This window comes from Rhinolophus ferrumequinum, chromosome 18 (genome assembly GCF_004115265.2).
Source record: "Rhinolophus ferrumequinum isolate MPI-CBG mRhiFer1 chromosome 18, mRhiFer1_v1.p, whole genome shotgun sequence".
Lineage (NCBI taxonomy): Eukaryota > Metazoa > Chordata > Mammalia > Chiroptera > Rhinolophidae > Rhinolophus > Rhinolophus ferrumequinum.
This window is the reverse complement of record NC_046301.1, coordinates 30,863,381-30,886,982: the sequence shown is the minus strand read 5'-3', so window position 1 is coordinate 30,886,982 and position 23,602 is coordinate 30,863,381. Positions and strand designations below refer to the sequence as shown.

Here is a 23,602-nt window from a genome sequence, read left to right as displayed (position 1 = left end):
AAGAGAAACGGCAAGAGGAAGGAAAAAGAATCAAGATGTACTGGTGCTTGCTCTGTGCCAGGTGCTCTCTATACATAAATGCATTTACTCGTGATAACCACTCTGCAGCGTGAGCACGGCTGCATTGGGGTCCACCAAACACAGAGCACATCATTCACTTCCTGGGTCACACAGGGAGTAAGTGGGGAACGGGATGGGATTTGAACTCAGATCTGTCCGATGCTAAACCTTTACATTTCCTTCTCTTCCATCAAAATGGATTAACCTGCTTCTATTGAGCAAAGTGGAGCAAATTTGGGGTGGGCAGGAAGCACCTCTATAACGAAGGAGAGAAAGGAAATGCACACTCTCTCGGCTACTCCCTGACTCTCTTCCTTTGACCCGTTTCAGCTGCCTGGGCTTCCATGCCATGAACAGCACCCTGGGGGATGTCCAGGCCCCAAGCTATCGCAAGTGCCTCCTGCCTTCCATGGCCCGGACCCCCTCTGTCACCCAGGTCACGCCAGCCAAGAAGATAACTTTCCTCAAGCGAGGGGATCCCCGGTTTTCCGGGGTTCGCCTGGCTGTCCACCAGCGCACCTTCAAGAGCTTCGGCACGCTGATGGACGAGCTCTCCCAGCGTGTGCCTCTCTCCTTTGGGGTGCGCTCTGTCACCACACCCCGGGGCCTGCATGGCCTCAGTGCCCTGGAGCAGCTGGAAGATGGTGGTTGCTACCTCTGCTCCGATAAGAAGCCCCCCAAGACCTCCAGTGGGCCAGGCCAGCCACCGGGGAGAAGCACCGCCGCTCAGCGGTCACAGGATGTGGAAGACCAGTGTGAGGCACCACGGACACCGTCTTCCCAGAGGGGTCCCAAAGCCCCACGGAGGATAATGCTGGTTAAGAATGGGGACCCTCGATTCCAGCAGACAGTGCTTCTCAGTCGTAGAAATACAAGGAGCCTGACGGCCTTTCTCAGCAAAGCCTCAGACCTTCTGCTCTTTCCTGTGAAGCAGGTGTACACAACCAGTGGGGAAAAGGTAGGCTGTCAGAGTGCGCTATTTCCTTTAAAAAGTTCTCTGGGTCTCAGATCAAAATACTGGGATGGAAGAGGGAGGTCATCCTTAAGAAGAGGCACTGATTGCCTTGCTGCTAATTAAAGGTGGATAGAGTGGAGACATTCATTCAGTCAGCTCATCAAACAAGCAATTGTCATTCGTATGTGTCGTTAGCATTTATTGAGCACTCAGTGCCAGATACTATGCTTCGCACGCCTCCGTTATTTTCTTATCCAATCCTCCTGTTATCCAGTCTCGCCTATGGCAGTGAGAGTTCAGTGCAGGAAAGAGATACTGCTTGAAGTACCTTAAGTAGAAAGCAGTTCAATACAGGGCACTAGGGGGCTTCCAGATCTGTGGACAGCTGGAGGGACCAGCTCTAAGCTGGGTCTACAGGAACGGCTCCCAGCATTCTGCAGGAAGCTACTACCTCTGCTTGAAGCAGCTGTGATTACTGGGTTCCAGAGGAATGCTTCATAGTGGCCTCCAAGTAGACAAAGCTGGGATCAGGAAACAGTCACGTCTGCATCTTGACGCCCAGGCACACTGGGGCGCTGGGTCCCGCCACGGTGGCTTTAGCTGCCATCGCCTCCTGAAAAATGTGTTTAGAGCTTTCTAAGCCCTGCAGTACTGGACAGCACACCAGAAAGAGAATAGAATGGAGATCGACTAATCTAGGACATAGCACCCACCACACAAACTCATGAGGCAGTTAATATTATTACACCATTTGTAGAGAGAAGGAAATTGAGGCAGAGAGTTGGATGGCTGGCAAATGATAGGGCCAGCCTTAACGATTCCAGAGTCCTGATGTAAGAATGCTTCTAAGTTATGGTGCATTTGCTATGTACTGACATGTGCTACATGCAGATTTTACAGACAAATAAGACTAAGTCCGTACCTTCAGCTTGGCTATACGTAGTTAAGTGGATGTGGTGAGAGGAAGAGAGCAGGTACAAAATAAATTAATTGGAGGAAAAAAATAGCATATTTTCACAAAGACTTACTGCAGGGTTATTAGAGTTTCTGTAAACAAAGTGACCTCGTTTCTCCCCACGAGAGAAATTCATGGTTAATCAATTTGCAGGTCCTCTACTGGATGGACACTCAATAATGCTCTTTTTCCCCCCACAGATCCTAGATCTCTACCTCTTCTAAAATGGGAGTGTCATTTAGCCCTCAATTCTAGTTTCTTCCTTGGAAACGTCTGATTTCCTAGAAGCATGGCTACATGTATAAATCGATAGACTTGGGTCATGTTTGTATTTCTGTGATGGACTGGAGACCTAAATCAAAACAGGAATGTACCTCGTAGTTTGAAACAAGTTCCAAATTAACTGGGCTGAAAGATTTGCTCTACAGCAATCTTAATGTCATTTTGGGAGGAGACGATGTAGAGTTCTCCCTTTTCTTCATTTCCTTATTAATGAACACACCCCTCTAATTTGAGAAAATGAAAGAGAACAGATACGGCCTTTACAAGATGGAACTAAATCCCCCCACACGGCTAATTATAATGTAATGTTATAAGTAGTGGAAAGGCTCAGATATGCAGGGGCCTCAGGGCCAGGTGAGATTTTTTCGGAAAGCTGGGCCCTGTTTCCAGGAATACAATCCAGCACTGATTTGCCTGCTCAGCTCGCAGTTCAGGACATCCTGCTGGTGGGTGTGTGGGTAGGTGGGGAGAGGATGACACCAGCATCTGGGCAGGAGCCTAGAGAACCTTCAGAACAGCCTGGGAGAGAAGGGCTACCTGTGGAAAGAACAGTGCCTTGCCCTTCTCCGCTCCACGAGGGGCAGAAGCAGAGGCGATGGGCTCGGATTACACTGGAAAACACAGATCAAACCTAAGAGAGGCGTCTGCTTGGGTGAGATAGCGACTCAGGTCTCCACATGGAAGCTGGAAGCTTTCTGCTTTGGTTCCTTAAAAAAATGCCTGTTCTGGAGGGTGCAAGTGTGGGCAGGGGAGCAGTGTGGGCAAAGACCTCGTGAAGTCTTTTCCACCTGAAGCGTTCAGAATAACCTCTAAACCACAGGCCTCACACCAGGTGGTGGGAGAATGCAGGTAGAGAGGAAGATCATGGTTGTAGGACCTCAGCCCCCAGCTGGTTACGATGGTATTTCGGCAAGTGGATAGGATGCTTCCCTTGGATCAGAAATCTGAGGTGAGATGCGCAAACAGCAGGAAAGGGCCAGAGTGAGTGGAGTCTTCCTCTCACTGTGTCTCCCCAAGCAGAAGGGGGGTCCTGCGAACCAGGCCTCCTGACTCAACACTCTCCTTCTTCAGGTGGACTCTCTGAAGGCTTTACTGCGTGGCCCCTCGGTGCTGGTGTGTGCTGGTCACGAGTCCTTCAGACCTCCGGCAGTGGAAGGTGCCAGAAAAAATGGGACTGAAACATCATTAGGGCAGACTTCAAGGAACAAAAATGGTGAGTGGGTTTTGGAGTTTCCCCAATGTGATTTGCACTGGAGAGCGGTTCAGGAGGGCTCGGCAGATATCCTTTGTAGATAATTTAGGAAACCTGCCCAATTCTTGGGCATCCCACTTGTTTTGGGTCTCTCTTGCCTTTTCCTCCTTCTTATCACCATCAACCTTAAATGGATTGAACATTTGACTCGGGTCTGAGAGAGGGGAGTCGGGTATTTACAGAGAAAAGGGATGAGGAGATCTTCAACCCTAAGTTCTTAGGATCTACAACAAGCTTTATCAAGCACGATGAGATTATGGAGGCAACAGACGGTGGGAAGGTGGCACTGGCATCTTTCAAGCGTCGTGACTCTCTTAGGCACTGGTGGGGGCCAATGGACTAAAACTCATAACAACCATCGATCATCCATCCAACCCATCAATCTGTACATCCAACCATATAGCCACCCAAAAGGCCTACTATGTGCCAGAGTCTAGGCTTTGTTATTTAAAAAAAACATTATTTATTGGAGAAAAGAAATAAAGAGCATTAAGCTTTGAAAGGAAGAAGTAAAATTGTCTTTATGTACTATGTTACGGTGTACATAGAAAATTCAATTGAATCTAATGTGGAACTTAGAAGAGGAATTAGCAAGTCCACAAGATACAAGGTCAATGTACAAAAATAATGGTACTTCTAGGTCACTATATTAAAAAGAACAGCATTTTCTTGAGGAAAAAAAGATATGTATTTTAGCTTATTAAAAACTAAATTATATTTAAAAAAACCATTATTTTAAAAGCATCATTAAAAACTGTAGAATAAAAGTTTCAGAAAAATTATTGGAATGACAATGATCAAATTTTGACGAGTAAATAAATAATATCCTTTATAAAAAGACGTTAAGAAATGACAATAATGGTTGCGGTGATTGCTATAATACATGCCAGGTGCTAGAGGTACAAAGACCCATGAGCCACAGCTCTCCACCCCCGAAGGAGCCCCCGACTGGTGCTTATGAAAGAGCAGAACTTGACAAAACCTTCTTTCCAGATGGTGTCAAGGAGGTCTGTTCTTTTGTTGGCCACAGGCTCACACGCCCCTAACCCCTTCGTCTTGTCAAGTGTTAGCTCAGGAGATGAAATGAGAAAGTGGCTTCATTCTTTCTTGAAGTCATCTCTTTTTCTCCTCAGTGGCTCCTTCTTCTCTTTTTCATGGCCGGGGCGCAGGCTCGACTATCAGGACCTGCTATTGTGTGTCTAGGTCCTTCCTTGCCATCATTTATCAACCCTAAAGCTTGATGAATGTTAGGATGATAAATCACCACTAATAATTGCAAAGCATTTTACAGTTTACAATCTGGTGTGTGTGCAGCAGCTTATTGATTTTGCTTCCTGTGGTGGGAATGGGCCTGAGCAGGGGTAGGAGTTAGCTCTGGGCACCTCTGCCATACCTGCCCCCTCTGCTGTCTATTGAGAACCTACTCTGTGCTAGCAACTCAGCAGGAAGTTTTATATGCACTGCCTTGCATCATCAAAACACACTACCAAGTAGATATGATTATTCTTATTTTACAGCTCAGAAAAGAGGCTCTGCCAAAAACTACATAGCTAGGAAGTGGCAGGGTTGAGACTGAATTCAGACTTCAAGTTCATCTTGCTTTGCTCTACTGCGTTCACAAAAGCTAGAGTGCAGATATTTGTTCTAGAATGGTTTCCGCCCTTACTGTGTGGTTTTGGAGGCGGCAGGGGTGTTGAGGTGGCCTTTCTGAGCAGCCTTTATGCTCCTGCCCGGAAGCTCCCCCAGTAACTCACTGTCTTTTCCTCTTTCCTCTTACTCTTCATTGTGTGCCAGGGAGCTGGGGGCCAAAGACCCAGCAGAGCGTGATCCACTCAAGCTCCAGGACGGACAGCAGGCCGCCGCGGTTTTCCTTGCTGTCAGAGAGGCCTGGTCTCAGTGACTCCTTGGTGTCCCTGCATCGTGCCTGGATGGGCCCTACTCCTGAAAGGCCCCCTCAGGACACACCTGCCCAGCTTGGCCCATTGGTGACCGGTGATGATGTTGAGAAGAAGGTCCGCATGAATGAGGACGGCAGCCTGTCTGTGGAGATGAAAGTCCGCTTCCACCTACTTGGCGATGACATGCTCCTGTGGTCCCGGAGGGTCGGGAGGGATAGCGCCCTCACAGCAGCCCACGGGGAGGCAGACGCCCTCCACTGTGTGTGGGAGGGCCACCCTGGGGGCTCCTCAGAGCCTGGGGCACAGAGACAGAAGGCAGGTGAAGCAGGATGCAAGGAAGCCTTTGAACAAGGCCGGTGGCAGCCAGGGTCTAGATATGAGATCTGGACGAACCCCCTATACACCGCCCAGGGAGACGCAACAGCTTCTCGTAGGAGGTCTGGGCTGACCCAGCACTCCCACTCCAGGGGTGCCTGGAGCCAAGGGCTCACCAGCAGGCAAAGAAGCATCAAGGAGAGCGTCAGCCCTGCCTCCAGTGACAGACCCCCCGAAGGCTCTGGGCCGAACTCCTCCTGCTGCTCCAGGTCCCGGGAGGGCAGTGTGGGCAGCTGTGACCTGTATCTGGCCTCCAGGGCTGCCTCCCAGAGAAGAGCAGGGCAGGAAGCTGAAAGCACGCCCTGGGCTGGTGAGGGCCCGGGTCCAGAGGCAGCAGGGCGGGGCAGCAGGGAGCACCACTGCCTGAAACCCAGGACCCAAGGTGTGGCAGGTACTCATTCTGACTCCTCAGCAAGTGCCAGGTCTCATGAGGAGTCCATTGAAAGGGATAAGTGGCACCAGGGCCACCCGAGCATGACGAGGGCTGTGATTTCCTCATGGAAGGCCACCCAGAGGGGAGGACCCAGGTACTCCACCATGAGTCCCTCGCCTTTGAGGAACAAGGACCCACAGGCAAAGGAAAACGGGAAGGACCCTGGATACCCCCAGGCCAGGGGTAGGTCTGGGACCAGGTTGCCCCTGGATGGGGACCATTTTGGCTCTGGGGACACTGCTGGAGGCTGTTCCCCACCTTCGGCCCATCCCTCAGCCACAGGTGGGAGAAGAATGCAGGAGAGCAGAGTCAGTGCTGTGTCCTCACCCAGCATTTCTGGCATCAGCCGAGGGGCCCAGAGAGACTGCCCTGGGCATCACCACAACCACAGGGACACCCACTGTCTGCTGCACTCACCTGTGTCCAGGCAAATACCGGGGCCTCCCAGCATACCCAGGGCTAGTCCAGTACCACACCGTTCTGGAAGCTCTTCTAGCACCAGGAACCGGGCCTCCCAAGATCCAGGGCCATCCTCCTCTGCCTCCCTTCATTCCCAGGACGCAGAAGGGGTCAGCAGTGCCCTCATTACACCTGTGAGCAATTCAGACTGTGCTTCCAATTTCTACCCCCCATCTTGTCTCTCTGCTGATACAGAAGGGGACCCTGAGTTCAGCTCTTTCAGGTCCCAAGCTGATGGCCTAGGCAAAAAGGCTGGGGGTGACATCCCCAAACCTCCCCATCCCTTGATTCTGTCAGTTGGACAGCATGAGGGGGAAAAGCCAGGAGCCCACCAAGGGGCCTGCTGTTCACAGATGGGCATATCCCCGGTTCACAGGACGCCGGGTGGTAAGACTCAGGCCCTGCATGTCCCCCAGCCTCAGGGCAGCCAGGGACCCTTCTCTGAGGCCTGCTTGGTATATAGCAGGCACTGCCCCACTCCCCCCAGGGCACAGCCCTCTGTCAAGAAACACCCATTGTGCAGCAGCCGCCACGGCAATGAAGACCACAGTACTGATTGGGGGGCCGAGCCAGGGGAGGAAAAGCTGGACTTGCAGCACCCACAGGCCTCCAGCTCTCAGTCCGGGGCCATGGGGGTGGTAATCAGAGCCCCAAGAAGGAGCAGCCCTAGCCTAGGTCCTGGGCCTGGAAGAATGTTCCAGGGGCAGGTCACTGGTGCAGGGGCAGGCCTGGAGGAGCAAGAGGATGACGGCGGCATGACCCCAGGCTCTCTGCCCCACGCTTTGCCAGAGGCTGTGGTCCGTGAATGGCTGCGCAACATCCCAGGGGAGCCCATGCCCATGAAATATGAGATGGTAAATGAGAGCACGGATGGGTCTGGGGATAGCCAGGAAGGTGCCATGGAGGTCCCTGTTGAGAAACATTCCCTGGGAGGCCTGGAGGAACAAACCCAGGCCAGAAGACCGCATCTGGAAGGGAGCACCAGTGAGAAAGCAGAACCAGACGACAGGACCCTCCCAGGGATGGGTGATGCTGGTCCCCAGTCAGGAGAGGGTCTTCCTCACGGTGGCGTTTCAGAAGCCCCCAAGGAGGCTGGAACAGGAGAAGGGATGGCTGAGGGCTGTGGCATGGGACAGTGTGTGCTGCCCCGCAGGGTGTCTGCCTCCATACAGATCATGAAGGTGCTGATGGGCTCTAAGCAGGGCCGGCCCAGCAGCCTGCCCGAAGTGTCCAGCTCGGTGGGCAGGAGGCTCAGCCACTCCGCCCAGGCTCTCATCACCTGTCTCACCAGGCTCCACTTTTTCGATGAAGACCTTGGGTCTCCCACCAGCAAAGTGAGGTTCACAGACTCTCCTCAGTACCAGGAGCTCCTGAGCACCTTCCAGGCCCTGTGGCCGGGGTGTGGCCTCCGGCGAGGTGAGCCGGACTCGGACCTCGGGGAGCCCGATGGGTGCCAGGCTCTGCCGGGCCTCAGGTCCCACACTGTGACTGAGGACTTCACGCCAACGTCCTCATCTGGCGTGGATGTTGGCAGTGGCTCTGGAGGCTCGGGGGAGGGCAGTGCACCCTGTACCGTGGGCTGCATCCTAGTCCCCGAAAGGATAGAACTGCCCTTGAAAATCCCCGGCCAGAGACCTGATTCCAGAACCTCAGAGAACCCAGTTGATCTGGGAAACCAACAGCCTAGTGGTTCCATGGCCTCCTCGAGTCCCCAAGCATGGGTCTGCGCCACCGGGAAGGATGGGGCAGAAGGAAGCAGCGGGGAGCAGACACTGGGCAGTAACCTGGACCAAGTAATTGAAAACACGATGCAAGAAGATGCAGTGCAAATAGAGAAGATAAAAGAAGAAAAAGAAAGAGCAGAGCCGCAAGGACAGGGTATCAGTAGATTTCCAGAAGAGGGAAGAGACCTGGGACAAGAACCATCAGGGGCTGGCTCTCAAGATAGGGAAGGTGCATTGGAAGACGAGAGTGTGCAGGAAGAGACGGGAAGAGACCCTGCCTTTGCCATGCTGCACCCTCCAGGGAGGAGAGAAAAATGGACAGAAACCCTTGGGAGCCTCAGGGAGAAGGACTCAAATGCCAGTGGGAGTCAAAGTGGTCCCAACGCTGAGACCAGTTTGGAGAAGCTGCCCACGGCAGCTGAAACAAACCATGAGCAAACCCAGGCCAAGTTCACCCAGGGGGCTGGGGAGAAGGGCACTGCTATGGCTCACAGAGCAACTCTGGACCCTGACCCGCTCTGGGTTTCCAAGTTACTGAGGAAGATGGAGAAGGCCTTCATGGCCCACCTGGCCAGCGCCACGGCTGAGCTCCAAGCCCGCTGGAGCCTGCAGAGCAACGACCTGCTGGACCAGATGGTGGCTGAGCTGCAGCAGGATGTGGGCCAGCGACTTCGAAACAGCACAGAGAAAGAGCTCCGGAAGATCCAGAGCCGGGCAGCAGGGAAGGCCCTGAGGCCCCCGAGGGTAGCCCTCAGGTGGGAGATATCCCTGCAGACAGAGCTGCGTAGGCGTCGCCTCCAGGGCCTGCGTAACCTCTCGGCCTTCTCTGACCAGATCCGGGTCTGGGGTCCACCCTCCTCCTATCTGGAGGACACGCCACCTCTCAGCAGAGCCCTGGAGACCTGGCCGGGTGGGGAAGCTGAAGGGGACGAGTTCTGTCCCTGCGAAACCTGTGTGAAAAAGAAAGTGACCGCTGTGTCCCCAAAGGACACAATAGGCGTAGCCAGTGCACCCATTAAAGAGGCCTTTGACCTGCAGCAAATTCTGCAGAAGAAGAAAGGAGGATGTGCTAATGGGGAGACAGCAGCAGTGGCCCCTGAGAATACAGGGATGGAGCCGCTTCAGAGGGACCCCTCGGGGACAGGGGCTGTCCAGGGAGCTGATGGAGGCCTGAAGCTGGGGTCAGGCCGGGGCTCTGGGGTGGAGGAGGGGGATGAGGGTGAGGGCAGGCAGTCCCTGGGCAGAGATGAAGATCTGGGGAGGGGAGAGAAGGGTGTGGCTACTCAGGAGATAGAAGGGAACAGAGATCCCTGTGTAGACTGCCCCCCAGAGGCCATGGAGCGGGAGAAGCAGGGAGTAGGTGCCAAGGAAGAGAACATAGAGGAGGGCTGTGGGGCTGAGGACAGTGTGCAGGGTGAAGCCTCCGGAGGGAGTGACCAACGTCTAGGAGGACAGAATGATGGTGCTGACAGCTTAGAGGCCCAGGAAACTGAAGGGGAGAGACAGCCAGAGTCCAAAGGAGGAAAACAAGGTGAGAAAGGGAGCCCACAGGCTGGCCCCAGATGGGGTCAGTCAGGTGAGGCTTCTGGACACAGCAACCCAGACCAAGAGGGGAGGCCCACGCCACCCCCTGCCCCAGGTGGAGACGCCCCCCACCAAACGTCAGGCCCCAAAACAGGCCTTTCCTCGTGCAGCACATCATCTCTGGGCAACTGCTCTCAGCTCTCCCAGAAAGGCTCTGAAGAGGAGCCGTCAGATGGAGACATGAGGACCACTGGAGATGAGCCCAAGGGAGTCCCTTGTCCAGAGAGAAAAGTCACAGGCATGTATCCACAAAGCTCCACTTCAGAGCAAGAAGGGGCCCGTTCGGGCTCAAGGACTCCAGAGCGAGGGACAGACAAAGGTCTGACTCCGGAGACGGGGGCAGGCCAAGGCTCTGACTTAGAAGCCAAGAAGGTAGTTAAAAGTCTCACACGGACAGAAATGAGGTTCCAAAACCTCACCATGGACAGGACAGATGGCTTTGGCCAAGATGATTTAGATTTCTAGAGATCCAGCTGCAAGACGGTCATGAGTCTAGAGCGCTGTTTTTAACTCACACTTTGTATGTGAACCTGAGCATGACTCAGCCCATTAGAGATGTGCAGAGTGTGGGGAAAAGATCAAGGACGTGTCAAGGACATAGCCACACCACTCTGCCCTGGGTGTTAAATGCTGGAGCTTCAGAGGGCCTGCTGGCCTGTTCCGCATGCTGTGTGAAGGAGGTTATCTCCGATATGCCCTGTTATCGGAGGTCAGCGGCCCCCCTCCATTTGCCTACTGAGCCCAAGGGTGGAACTGATTGGAACAGTTCCAAGAGAGTTTTTGTTTGTGTTTGTTTTTTTGCTAGCAAGTGTTTTTCTCATTCTTTTGCCTATTGATCTCCTGTTATTTTTCTCCTTGGCCTCTCTTGGCACTCACCTCGTTCGACTTTGAGGTGCTTTTCTCTGGTCTTGAATATATTTGGTGACTCTGCAGATGTGAATACATTCAGGGAGAAGCAGATAAGTTCAGGGTCATTGGATGGACAAAGTTTGTTCTCAGCCCAAAAATCCAAGTGTATTTCCTTAATTCATATTTTTCTCTTTAGGTAATGGAAAAAAGTAGGAAAATGCAAAAAAGCGGGAAGAAGGAAAAGTAGTCACCCATGAGGCCGTCACTCAGAGATAACTTGTGTTAGCAGTTTGATGTTTTCCTTCCCAGTGTTTTTCTAACCAATTGATAGTGGAGGTCGTCCATATATACTTCTTTTTTTAACTTCACAGTATAAGCATGTGGGGACAGAGTCCCAGAGAGCGGTCTCCAGGCTCTCGGCCTCACGTGGAAAGGTGCTGGCTCGGTTATTAGATGGCCATCAGCTGTAATCAGATGGCCATCCGCTGTGGCAGGGTGGCCATCAGCCGTTACCGGTTAGCCCTTAGCCACCGATATAACTGCCGTGGCTACACTAGGGGTTGGTTGGCAGAGAAGCGGACTGTGGATTGCGGCCAGCAAGTGGGGATCCTGTTTCCTGTATCTACAACCCAGCCGCCAGCGAGAATATAGTGGTATGACTCCCCTATCTGTGGCTCCATGGGTGTTCCTTTTTGGCCGCACCATATCCTGAGTTCTTATGCGGGGAGCGGGAGCTGAGACTCCCCATTACAAAGAATTTCCTCAATTTATCTCCAAATCTTCATAAACCTATTTTTAATACCTGAATCATGTTTTTAATATCTGAGTAATACATGATGAGAATATAAAATACTCTACTACATCATTTCCCTCTTGTTGACCATTTACATGGCTTCTATCTTTTTTTTTTTTCTTAAAACTTTGTTTTCCCCAGAACTACAGATGATTTCCTTAGGATAGATTCCCAGGCATGGAGTTACTGGGTCAAAGGATATCGACTTTTTTTTAAGGCTGTCGCTATCCTGCTGCCAAATTGTTTTTCTAAAGGTCTACACTAATTTACATCACCTGGCCCGACGCCCTCTCGTCAGTGTTTGGTATAGTCATTACAATGAGAGATCTGTTTGCTTATTTTACAGGCAAAAAATAGTACTTCATTTTAATGGGGTACTATTTTAGATACATTTGATCACTAATGAGATGAGAGAGTTTTCTAGATTTTTGAAAAAGCTATTTGCATATGAATTATCTGTGTATGCTTCTTGCCCATTTTTCAACCGACATCCTACCTTTTTTTTTTAATGAATTGCTTTACATGTGCTCTTTATATTATTTTAAAAAATATTCAATTTATCATTTTTGAGATTAAAAAAAAAAAGCCCTTGCTCTGTATCCTTCTCCAGCAAGCCTGGGCCTGGGCTCTGTCGGCGCAGGGAGCTTCTTGGCGGAAAAGAATTCCCTTGACTGGTTCTCACCAGCTTTCTGCTCATAACGTGACCATTTTGTGTATTCAGACTTATTAAAATGGAATTCTATGCTACAAGAACAGGCATTGTTCACTGGTTGTTTAAGTGTAAATGTTAATGAGAGAGAGAGAAAGAAAAAGAAGAAAATGCTGGGTGTAGGTTGTGGCCTCATGCCTGCAGTTATTCGTTCTGCTCTGTTTCTCAGTGCTGAAGATGTTCTTAATAAAATTTGACATTTTAAAATTTCTGTGGAGGTGATTCTTTAAAGTCTTTATATTAAACACACACACACACACACACACACATATTATGAACTCGTATTTTAGCTAGAAGCCCCCAGTGGAACAGAACACACTGTGAGCTTTGGTTTAGATGTGGTGCTAGGCAGGGTTGTCACTATTGGTTGACATAGAGTTTGTTCTGTGTACCTCTTCTCTGACCTAGGTCCCCAGCCATCCCCTAAAAGATATTCCAACCTCTTTGTTTCATAATCTATCTCACTCCAAATGACAGAGACAGCCATCCCTGGCACTCACCGATGTGGCACTTATTAAAATGGCATTGCGCATTCCTGGTCAAGAGAATGCAATGGAAAAAGCATGGGACTTGCAGTTGAATGACTTTGACTCAAGTTACAGTGATAGCATCTCAGTTTCAACATCTGTGAAATGGGTGAAGTAATGTTTTCTCCACTGCATTGTTGAGAAGTAGATGATGTATGAGATAACATATAAAACTTCATTATTTGTGATGGGAAAATATCAATACTTGAATTAGAACTGCTACATTTTCGATGCCATTATGTGTCAGGTACTACATCAGACATAAGTTACTCTTGTCTGTGAAGGAGGCAGATTGACATTGTCATCCCCATTTCACAGATGAACTGACTGAGGCAGGGAAGACTTCCATAAATGTGTCCAAGTTCACACGGCTGGTTAGCAGCAAAGCCAGGATTTAAACAAGGATATTTCAGACTCTAAAATCCATGCCCTATTCCATTGCCTCATATTTTCTTCATTTAATCCAGGCTCCATAAATAAATAACTTGACTAAAGGTGATCAGCACTTTGCTGAATAAATTTATTGCAGAATAGTTAAGACTTAGGAAAGTAAATCAGATGGGCCTTTTTTGCTTAACTGATTGCATTATGTCCACAATAATGATCTACTCATGTAGACAGCAGGAGCTGGAGATAAGCTGGCTTTTTAAAGCTGAGACCTAAACTGAAAAGTTATCTATCCATGGGATTCTTTTAGTTACAAACTCACCTGCTTTAAGCCCTCAAATATTTCTGACCTTCATATATATATACATAAACTTTGCTGTTAATGGAAAACTGTTTTCTTCTGACTTGGAGATAAAAGAGTTTCAGGGCCTTTGGCTAAGGGGAGGATTTTTGTTTCCCCCCGCCCCACCCTTTTCTATAGCTACCATACTGCACAGTTTGGCCCTGAAATTTAGCCTCTGAAATTCAGGCCTCTGAAATTTAGCCCTGCTTGAAATTGTTGTCATTCCTGTCGCCTCGGTCCATCCCTGATTCAAAACTTGATTCATTCGTCCTCCGTCACCGAGTGTTGCCAAAGCACTTACAGCATCAGTAGTTATGCAAACGTTTTCATTCAGTTGGTTCTCTTTGAAGTAAGTGGGACAAGGAAGTAAGTGGTAGTGGAAAGAAACGAAGCTCTTGTCCCCTATCCTTTTGCCTAACCGGTGGGGCTCAGAGATTCCAGCTCAAAAGGCCACCTTTCAGTGGCTGAGAACGAAAGACCTGGGTCCAGGTCCCAGGCCCAGAGATTCTGGCCTTGTTGGTCTGAGGTAGGGCCCCAGCACACTATTTTGTCAAGCTCCCAGATGTGTATCCTGTTCCCAAGGTGGTCCATCACTGATGGAGTCTAGCTTTCTTTTTCCAGGTGAGAAGATAGACCTACCTTGCAAAAGAGAATTGCCTGAATCACGTAGCTGGATAAGTGGCCGTGCCGAGATCAGACAGCAGGTCCTTTTCCATGTCTCACTTTGTATTCTCCCTTCCCAGAGCTCAGCGAAGCCCTGCAGAGAAATGCAACAAGCAGCAACCCTGCTCCTTTGTAATCCAGACCCCACCTATGGTACCTTCCTCTTCACCCCAATTCCCTGCGTCTGAGTCTGTCCCTGAGACCCAGGCTCTGTCTCCAGAAGGGCCCTGCCAAAATGTCCAGGGAAGTAACCTGCCTTTAGTCTTTGAAGCCCTCGGTACAGGACAGCTTGGAAGGGGACATATCCTGAGAGGTTTCCAAGCCAAGCAAGGGCCGGGGTTTTTCCCGTCACTGTAATGAACATGTACAGTTCCATGGATTTCATTAACGTGGGCAGTTCCACTCAGGAAATTCTGTGTGTCTGAGGGTGGGCCCAGGAGTGTGTGTTACAACAAGCACCTGCAGGTAAATCCACACATCCCCCTACCCAGGTGCCTGCATTCTATACCCGGACCATCCCCCCAGGACCCGGGGGGCCTCAGAGAGGCTGAGCACCCCTCACCCACCCTGCGCACCCAAATGAGCTCACACGCACGAGTGCACACACACCCACTTAGCTTCCCTGCTCTCCCTCATTATGTCGTCTCTCTGAGGGACAGTGCAGGTCTGTCACAGGCGACCTCTCTCTCTGTCTCCCTCTCCTGAGAGGCAATTAGGGTGGGGAAGGAGCAATCTCTCTCTGTTGGCCCTCCCACTCGCTCGGTGTCCAGAGGCACAGCTGGCAGCCCCAGCTCCTGGCTGTCCATGGGACTCACCCGGGGCAGACATGGAGCTGGGCTGCCAAGGTCCTTGAGCTCATGCCCTCACTCACCCCGCTGCCCAGGCACAGTGACCCAAACCTGTATCACGACTTCCATTGGAATGAGTCAACTTCCTGGGGTATTTGGCCCAGGGTTTCAATGCTTTATCCAGGGACCCTTCCCAGCATCTGAGCTGAGCCTCAGCATCCAGGAGGAGAGGGCACTGCCTCACGATACTCCTCCTCTGGGCCAGGTCTCCAGCCTCCCTCTGCTGCCACATCCTTATTCCAGAAGCACTTCTAGACCCCCCACCTGTGACTTCTTTCCTTCGGGTTTACAGAGACCTACCTATGTCCTCCTGCGTTCTAAAGTTTTAGACATGACTGGAGGGTGATCATAGCCCAGAGCAACTCGTTCGTTGATGAGAAGACAGAATGGAGCCCCCCAGGTCAGGAGAACGCCCCACCTCCCACCATGGTGCCAGCTCTCCTCCACTTTCACCTATATCCGCCCTCCATCTCAACCCACCTCCCCTGCCACCCTCTTGACCTTGAAATCACTGCTGGTTGCTTATTTTCCAAACACTGGGACCATGTTTTGGTCGTCATCTCTCTGGATGTTGGTGGCCCCCACTCCTAATGACACCTCTCTGGCTCCGTGACAATGTCTCCTCATGCCCCTCACTAGCCCAGCTCTGGCTCTTCCTCCTTGGCCTGCATTTTGAAGCTGAAATGCCGGCCTCTCCCCATCCTCAGCCCATTGCTCTTCCCTCCCCTTCGTCTCCCTGGGTGATCCCACCCACTCCTGCTGTTTCCACTCCTACTTTCGGCTGATGACTCCCAAATCTGGGGATTCATCCCAGGCCTCCCTCTGAGCCTGCAGCCACCACATTTCCCTCAAGAGCAGCACACCCAGAGCAGAACTCGTCCCCCTCCCGCAGGCTGTTCCTCTCCGTACACACTCACCTGGCACCACCAGCACCATCCTACATCCATCTCGCACCCCACCATGCCCATGGCACGACCAATATCCCTCCTGGACTCATCTGTCCCCCACCCCCCCATGACAGCACGATGTGGATAGCACACATGGACACTTGAAGTAAGCAAGGTTCCCTTCCGGCTGGGCTATCTAGGAAAGAGCCAGGTGGACAGTGACACTTGGCCTGGGTCTTGCGGGATAAACTTTAGTTTGAGGAGAGGAAGGGAAGGGCATTCCAAGTGGAGGGGATGGACAATAGGAGCAAAGCAGCAGAGAAGTCAAGCATGGACTTGGATGATAAACAGTGAATAGTCAGGGTCTCTGGAGACAAGAGTGTATGAGGAGAGAGCGCCCGAAAGCAGAGGCAACTTGAAACCCCGGGCTCCAGGACAGCCCTGACCTTTGGTCAGAGGCATGAAACACGCCTGGGATCAATCTGGGCTGCTGCCTTTCTGTTGGGCCCAACTCTTTGCCTTGGGAATTCAGCTCTGTCCGCAGCGCCCTTTGATAGAGGGTCTACATTGTTCTAGAATGCGCAATTTCCCCTTACCCCAAGAAAACCAGCAATCCCTACTGCACTGCTAATGTGTATCAGGAAGGGGCCCTTATGTATATTCTCATCTTTAATCCTTGCCACACCCTATGAGGTTGTCTTATCGTCACTTTATGGATGGAGAAATAGGTTCAGAGGTGAGTTGCTCCAGGACATAGGCTCATAGATCCTGAAGCCCTGATTGGAACCCAAACCTGACTCTCTTGGGCCTGGGCTTCCTCTTCCATGCAGCCTGGCGCCGAGCCTAACACTCTGAGGGTCCTGTCCCCTCACATCCCTGCGCTGGGCTTTGAACCCCCGCATCTCCCCTTGGAGCCCCACTGCCAGACGCCAGCCAGGGTGGCTGTGCCTTCTGGGCTGCACCTCTGGCCACATTACAGTCCTGTCCTTGGTTTGCTGGGATGAGTCTTGCAGGTTCTCACATCTTGTCCTAGCTGGTGTCTCCTTACCCCAGGACCAACCCTGCTAGGGGGCATCCCTGATACCTCACTGGGCATCCCGGATAAGGAACAGGGAATTTGTGATTTTCCAACTGTGGGAAACCTTGAAAAAGCACTGAATGTTGTTTGTTTGTCACAACTGGTCGCACAAGTGATGTTTGGTGTGAAGGGACCAGGATGCTGAATGCCCTGCAACACACGTGGTGCAGTCCCTCACAAGGACAGGTAGTCTCACCCTAAATGCCACAGGTAATATTAGTATTGCATTTTGTAATTGAGGAGACTGAAGTTCAGGAGCATAGTGGCTTCTCCAGAGTCACAGGGCTAGGAGCGGATAAGCTCTCCTGATTTCTGACTTTTCCCACTGTATCCCAGAAAAAATAAAATTGCAATCACTTCCTAACATTTCCAGCCTAGCTTGGATGCACCCTGCCGTAAGGCAAAGGGATAAACTGGGTGACCTCTCAAAGCTTCATCAGTCATCGTAGTTCTAGGAAAGGACAAACCCAGGGACAGATACCCACTGGGTACAATGGATGGAAGGGGTGGGAGTTGAGGGTATCGTCTGACAGATAAGAGCACAGAGGTCCAGAAAGGTCACGCCCTGGCCCAAGGTCACACAGCAAATCAATATGGAGTCAGGCCTAGAAACTGGGTTCCCTGATTTGCAGGCCCACATTGGCTCCAGAGCCCCAGAGCCCCAGCGCCCCAGCCTCAGAGCCCAGGCTGCCGCCTCTGCTCCTCTGGGTGGAGAGCGTGGGCAGGGAGGGCAGTGTCCCAGCCTAATTAGAAGCTGTAGAGGAGCGGGGACATGGGGGGCCGTGCTCGCAGATTAGTGCCCCCTCCATAGATCATAGGCATGCCAAGGACATAATAAATAATCTGCCCAAAGGTTTTAAAGGTAAAAATCAGCAAACCATTAATAATGTCCCGGCACCATACATCACGCTGAAATCTTCCCATTACCGCTCTCTGAGCCAATACGCATTTTCTAGGCTGCTTTTTTCCCCCTTCCCTTTCCAGCGTGTGCTGCTGCGGCCTTGATGCCCCTCCCTGCAGCCTGCTGAGCCTGGAAGGATGGGAGTGTGAAACCTTTTCGGATGTATGTACCCTGGAGGTTCTGTTCAGGCGTGTGGAGGGATGAGCAAAGGAGAGGCATCCACCTCTCCTTTTTAGGACCCCATGCTTCTGCTTCCATGTTTCCTTTTAATGCGTGGGATGGAGCTGGCCTACCGCCCCCTTACTCTTGGCTTTAAGTAGGAATCACTCTGTGGCTTCTCTCTTTGAGAGGCCGAGGAGGGTTAATTAATTAATGCAACAGGGTCACTTTAAATCAGAAAAGTGCTGACAGCTGCACTTTCCAATCCCGGGTGTCCCTGAGCTCTGAGGCGGCGGCAGCAGGGGTGACAGCAGGGAGCTGGGGTCCAGGCTCTGAGATTTGGGTCCATTGGACACTGATTATAAGTTGAGGGTAACCTGTGGTATCAAGCGAATGAGGAACGGGAATGAGGACAATTAGGAAGAGAAAAGCTAAGTCAGCAGAGCGATGGCCCGTGATGTGGGGAGGCATTGGGACATGGTGACAGTGCAACACGGCAGAGAGCCCGGCAAGTGCACTGGAGTCTTCTGCAGCGAGGCTGGACCACGTCCCCCCCACATGGCCTCAGCTTCCTCAATTAGAAAAGACAGTCCTTTGCAGTGGCCACATGCCACCCTCCATGAAGTCTCTGAAGGGCATGTGGATTGAGTAGCTACTAAAACTGCCACAATTAAGTGGTCTCTTGAATGCAGGATCCACACTGAAGACAGAAGAGTTGTATGCTAGCTAGTGGTCCATCCTAGGAAGGTCCCCTACGGGACCACCACAGAGGGACTCTCCTGGCAGCGTGGGGAAGGGGGCTCCTGTCTCAGCTCTTTCGTCATGAGCTGGGTGACTTTACATCAGCCCCTGCACTCCTCTGGGCCTGTTTCCTCATCTACAACGTTCCTAGAGTCTCTTCCTGCTCTGCCTACTGGGCTGAGTCATGGCCCTGACTTTCCCATCACAGAGCAGAGCCAAGTGCTGGTAGGTCTGCAAAACCTCTGGAGTAGTCCTGGGTTGGGGCCTGGGATCTGCCAGCCTCAGCCTTTTGTGAGCTTGGCTAAGACATGGACTTCTCCATGGCCCAGGGTTCTGTTCTGGTTCCCCGTCCACTCCCACAAAGTAGGTAGTGAGAATCTACCTGACCACACCTCACACGTGAGGGGCATTGCACATTTTACAAAGCCCAGCCTGATTTCCTTTGGCCCTCTGCATGACCCAGAGAAAAAGCAGGGTAGTTTGCTGTACCCATTCGACGGATGGGGAAACTGATGTGAGAGAATGAACAGGAGGATTGGAGCAATAAAGTAAAAGGCTTCCTATGGAAAGCACCTCAGGTTGTGACAGCCAGTAGTGGGGGCTTCGCAGAGCCTGAGGAGACTGATGCCTGCTAGTCAAAGACAGTCCCTCTCCATGGATCAATTATGTGTCCCTTGAACATCTTGGGGTTTGGTGGAAACCACGCTTTATCTCTTTTGTGAAACCTTTCCCAGTTCACTCCCCTCCAGTTTGAAGATGCTTTCTGTACCCAGCTGAACTCCAGGAGCATTTTATGCCTCTTAAGGCAAATGATTCCCAATCTGTCACAGTAATTTATGTGTTAAATATTTACTGTGGCATGTCTGCCTTTATTATACCATTTAATGCTGTGAGGCCGCACTCAACTGGGAATCACATTTCACAAGAAAGACTCAAATACCCTAGGCTCACGAGCGCCATACCAAGTTGCCTCTGCAGGATAACCTGAAGCAGGGCAGTTAGAAAGGAGATTAGGCCCCACGGCCACCAAATGTGCTGACTTCTCTTTCCCCCATTGTACTCTTGAAAGGCCAGAGTCCTCCTGGTGGGACTCCGGGGCCCGCTCACCTCAGCCTCCTGTGTCCTGAGGGAAGCCTTGATCTAGTGCAGGGGCCTCAGCCGCACTCAGTAGACCTCAAAGTCCCCGCTGGCAGACCCCCGTTGTCGTGCTTTCTTTGGACCAACAGTTCACCCATCTGCTACATTCTACCTACCAACCGTGTAATTTGAGGCACGTTACCAATGCCTCTGAGCCTCAGTTTACCCGTCTATGACAATGGGCCTAATGCCCACCTAAGTAGTTGTGAGCATTAAATGGTATAATAAAGGCAGACATGCCACAGTAAATATTTAACACATAAATTACTGTGACAGATTGGGAATCATTTGCCTTAAGAGGCATAAAATGCTCCTGGAGTTCAGCTGGGTACAGAAAGCATCTTCAAACTGGAGGGGAGTGAACTGGGAAAGGTTTCACAAAAGAGATAAAGCCTTTGATCGGCACTTTGAAGAAATAGCAGGGCTTGACCCGGAGGAATCCGAAGCTGAGACGAGGAGATCCCAGAGGAAGGGACAGGAGAGTCAAAAGCCAAGAGGTTTAGGAGGCAGGGAGGGTCCACCTGGACCAGACACAGGCATGAGGGGGCGGCGTGGGCATCTTGGCCTGGATGTCTGGCTCTGAAAGTCCTGGTCCCTCCTATTGGGCTATGCTCTGCGGCCAAGGCATCAATTCTGATGATAGAATGCGCTTTGCCACCGGCTGTCCTGAGAGACTCTGGCTTCCCTCAACTCCCTGTCACCGTGACAAACCCTCGGCCCCCTCTCAGCCCTTGATGGATGGCCCTCACGCTGGATTTCATACATCTCCGTCTTCCCCAGAAGCTGTGACACAAGTAATTGGTGTCACCTTTGTTGATTGCATGCCAAGTGCTGACAAAACAGTCCGTAACAGGGAGCTCTGTGTACTGCCCTGGATTGTGTGGGTGAGGGAGCTGCCGGGGACTGACCCAGCGTGGCCCCCAGCTCTCTGGGGGTAACCCAGGGAGGGGCAGCTGGCCCAGCTGGACCAGTCGGAAGCAAATGCAAATGTATCCTGGCCCCAACCTAGAGAATGTGCTAGAATCTTTCTAAACTGATGCAGCTCGATGTTTGGAATTCAGGATTTGTCCCCAAGGCTGCACCTGGTATCTGACACACACCTCTCTGACCAGTGCAGTCCGTGGCTGCTCAGCATCCGGGGGACATGGAAGTGGAGGCCCTCGAGAGGACCCCTGCCTCCTGACACAAATCGGCTATCTTTCCCCTGTACCAATGACGCATCCAAGGTTAATGAGTTTCACCTACAGATGGAGGTGTGGCTGAGGGTGGGGCTTGGGAAGGTAAAAGCCAGATCTCCTGCTCATGACCAGGTACACCTTGCTTTAGGCCAGGCCCTATCTGGCTGTGCTGAGCCGTGACCTTTCTGACCTCCGGGGTGGAGAGGGGCCGAGCTGCCTCTCCAACATCTCATCTTTCACAAGAGGAGGGTGCCCCACCCACGGTAATCAGCTTAGTAGAGAGGCCTGCATTGAAGCAGGAACACGAGGGCCCTCCCAGGTATTACCAGGGAGAAACACCTCCTGCCCAAGTTCAACTGAGAGAAACTGGATCGGCGAAGGATTGCCTGGGGGGCTGTGTGAACCGTCCTCTTCTCGCCATACAGTACAATCTGCCCTTTAAAATTCTGCCTTAAAATTAAGCCTAAACAGCAGACATCTGGATCCATGGCCCTTGCCTGACAGGGAGAGAAGCTCTGGGCTGCAGGCTCCCCGTGCTGGGAAAGGCGGCCATTGCCTTCCTCTGAATTCTCTCTATGAGGACTTTGGGCAAAAATTTGTCTTTGGTTCTAGTCGCAGAAATAGCATTTTGGTACTTTGGGGGTTTTGTTGTTGTTGTTGCTTTTCCAAAACAACAACTTGTGAAAAGTTCATGTTCCTCTTTCATGGTGACGGCTGCATGTGTGGCTCTCTTCCCCTGCCTGCTGGACTTCACTGCAGGCACTGCCGCAGAGGTGCCCTCTCTCCTGGCTCCATCTTACCTCCCTTCCCTGGTGTTCTTTCCCCCTCCACTTTCTTAGTTTATTTTATGCTGTTATATTATCTACATCCTACAGGTTGCTTTAAATCCTTTTCAGCATAAGGTGGGCTAAGCTATGAATACACAGTTTCAGTACCCTTGGTCTGGATTTTGTACAGGAACGAGACAAATATTCCTCAAGACGCATCCTTTATCCTCTGGACCACCCCCTTGGGGTCCCCAATTCTGAACTGGAAGGGGATTGATTATATACTCGGCACACATTTGCTCCCTACGTACCATATGCTATGAACCATAGGAAAATGGCAGTGTCATTGGGGGTACCTCAGTGGTCACTCCTGGCTGAGAGCAGAGGCAGCTCCTTGAGACAACTGTGTCCGTTCTTGCAGGCACTCAGTCACTGAGATGACTTGGTCTACTGTTTGGCCAGACCGTAAGATATCTGTGTATCTGCTGACCTCAGTGGCCAGTTCACTGGCCACTGAATGATTGGCAGGCCTGCTTGGGAGTCCTGTGTGCACCCTCTCTGAATGGCCTCTGGGGTGTGGAAGAGCCCTCCTTCTGGGTGTGGGACAGGCAGGGAAGCAGCAGAGTGAGTTAGAGGTCACAGGGCCTCCTGGGGTCAGCCCTGTGGTCATCCTGGGAGCCACTCTCCCCGTGTTCCAGCTGTGGGACACTTGCCCTCCTGACTGGGGAAAGCTAGAAGGTGCCTTCTCTGGTGATGCTTCACTGCCTGCACCTGCCCCACCCACAGAGTGAGAGGAGTCTCTTGGGGGTTAGAGCAATGTGAAGGCTGCCCTGAGGAGGGACAGCCGCCCGCCAGCCCTCCTTCCTAGGACACTGGGGAACCCCCTCACCGCCCCGCCACAGAGCCGTCTCCGGCCTGGCCCTTGGGACCTGCAGATCCTTCCTCGATCCCGCCTGGCCTGGGAGAGTCCCCACGGCCGGCTCATTGTCCCACTCCTGCCACTTTTCCTCTGCTGCATTGTTCCCGTTATCAGCATCCTACACACTGCAGCGGCTGCACAGGAAAGCGTGGCTGCTGCTGAGGCCGCTGCTGAGGCCGCTGCTGGGGCCCAGGTGTCCTGCTGGTGGGGGCTGCCTGCACAGTCATGTCCCTCCAGGGCCGGTCCCAGAGTCCCGGCCCTCTGCCCAGGAGGTGAAGTGCACGGTACGCAGCGAGCTCTATTTGGGGTTCTTGGTTCTTGGTGCTTGGGTGGAGGGTAGGAGACTCTGGGCTCAGGCCCCCCATTTTCCAGCTATGATATCGGGAGGCATACACAATCTCCATGTCTCTTCATCAGGTTCCCTGCACAAGTTAGAATCCCCGGGTCACAGTATCCTTCTCCGTTAAGCACAGACTGTCTGTTTTATTGACAGGACCAAATAAGGCCGAGGAAATGAAAGTGTGAAGAACACTCCTTGCTCACAATTCCTGGGCCCTTTCTGAAGTGAGGAGTTTAGCTTAGAGTGGGCCTAATAAAGCAGCTTCTTTCCAGAGTTTTTTGGGAGAAGGGTCTGCGGGAAGGAAGAAGGAACCATACTTTTGATCTGCACTGGGCTAGAATATTGTAGGCATCTCAGGAGAGCTAGGTGGTATAGATTTAGCAAATAAAAAGAAAGGAC

The 23,602-nt window shown here is 51.7% G+C and overlaps 1 protein-coding gene across 1 annotated transcript; it reads left to right on the top strand.

Moving 5' to 3' along the window:
• Positions 1-396: 396 nt before the first annotated feature.
• Positions 397-10,442, top strand: RP1L1 (RP1 like 1). Its single transcript, XM_033135412.1, has 3 exons — positions 397-1,018; positions 3,324-3,465; positions 5,299-10,442. The coding sequence occupies exons 1-3, from the start codon at positions 410-412 to the stop codon at positions 10,440-10,442; spliced, it is 5,895 nt and encodes a 1,964-aa protein (XP_032991303.1). The 5' UTR covers positions 397-409.
• Positions 10,443-23,602: the final 13,160 nt, after the last annotated feature.

What these genes read in the sequence shown, in the direction of transcription:
- RP1L1 (XM_033135412.1), top strand. Translation starts at nt 410, where the DNA reads ATGAACAGCACCCTGGGGGATGTCCAGGCCCCAAGCTATCGCAAGTGC. An exon ending in ACACAACCAGTGGGGAAAAG is followed by an intron (nt 1,019 to 3,323) that starts GTAGGCTGTCAG and finishes CTCCTTCTTCAG; the next exon opens with GTGGACTCTCTGAAGGCTTT. An exon ending in GACTTCAAGGAACAAAAATG is followed by an intron (nt 3,466 to 5,298) that starts GTGAGTGGGTTT and finishes ATTGTGTGCCAG; the next exon opens with GGAGCTGGGGGCCAAAGACC.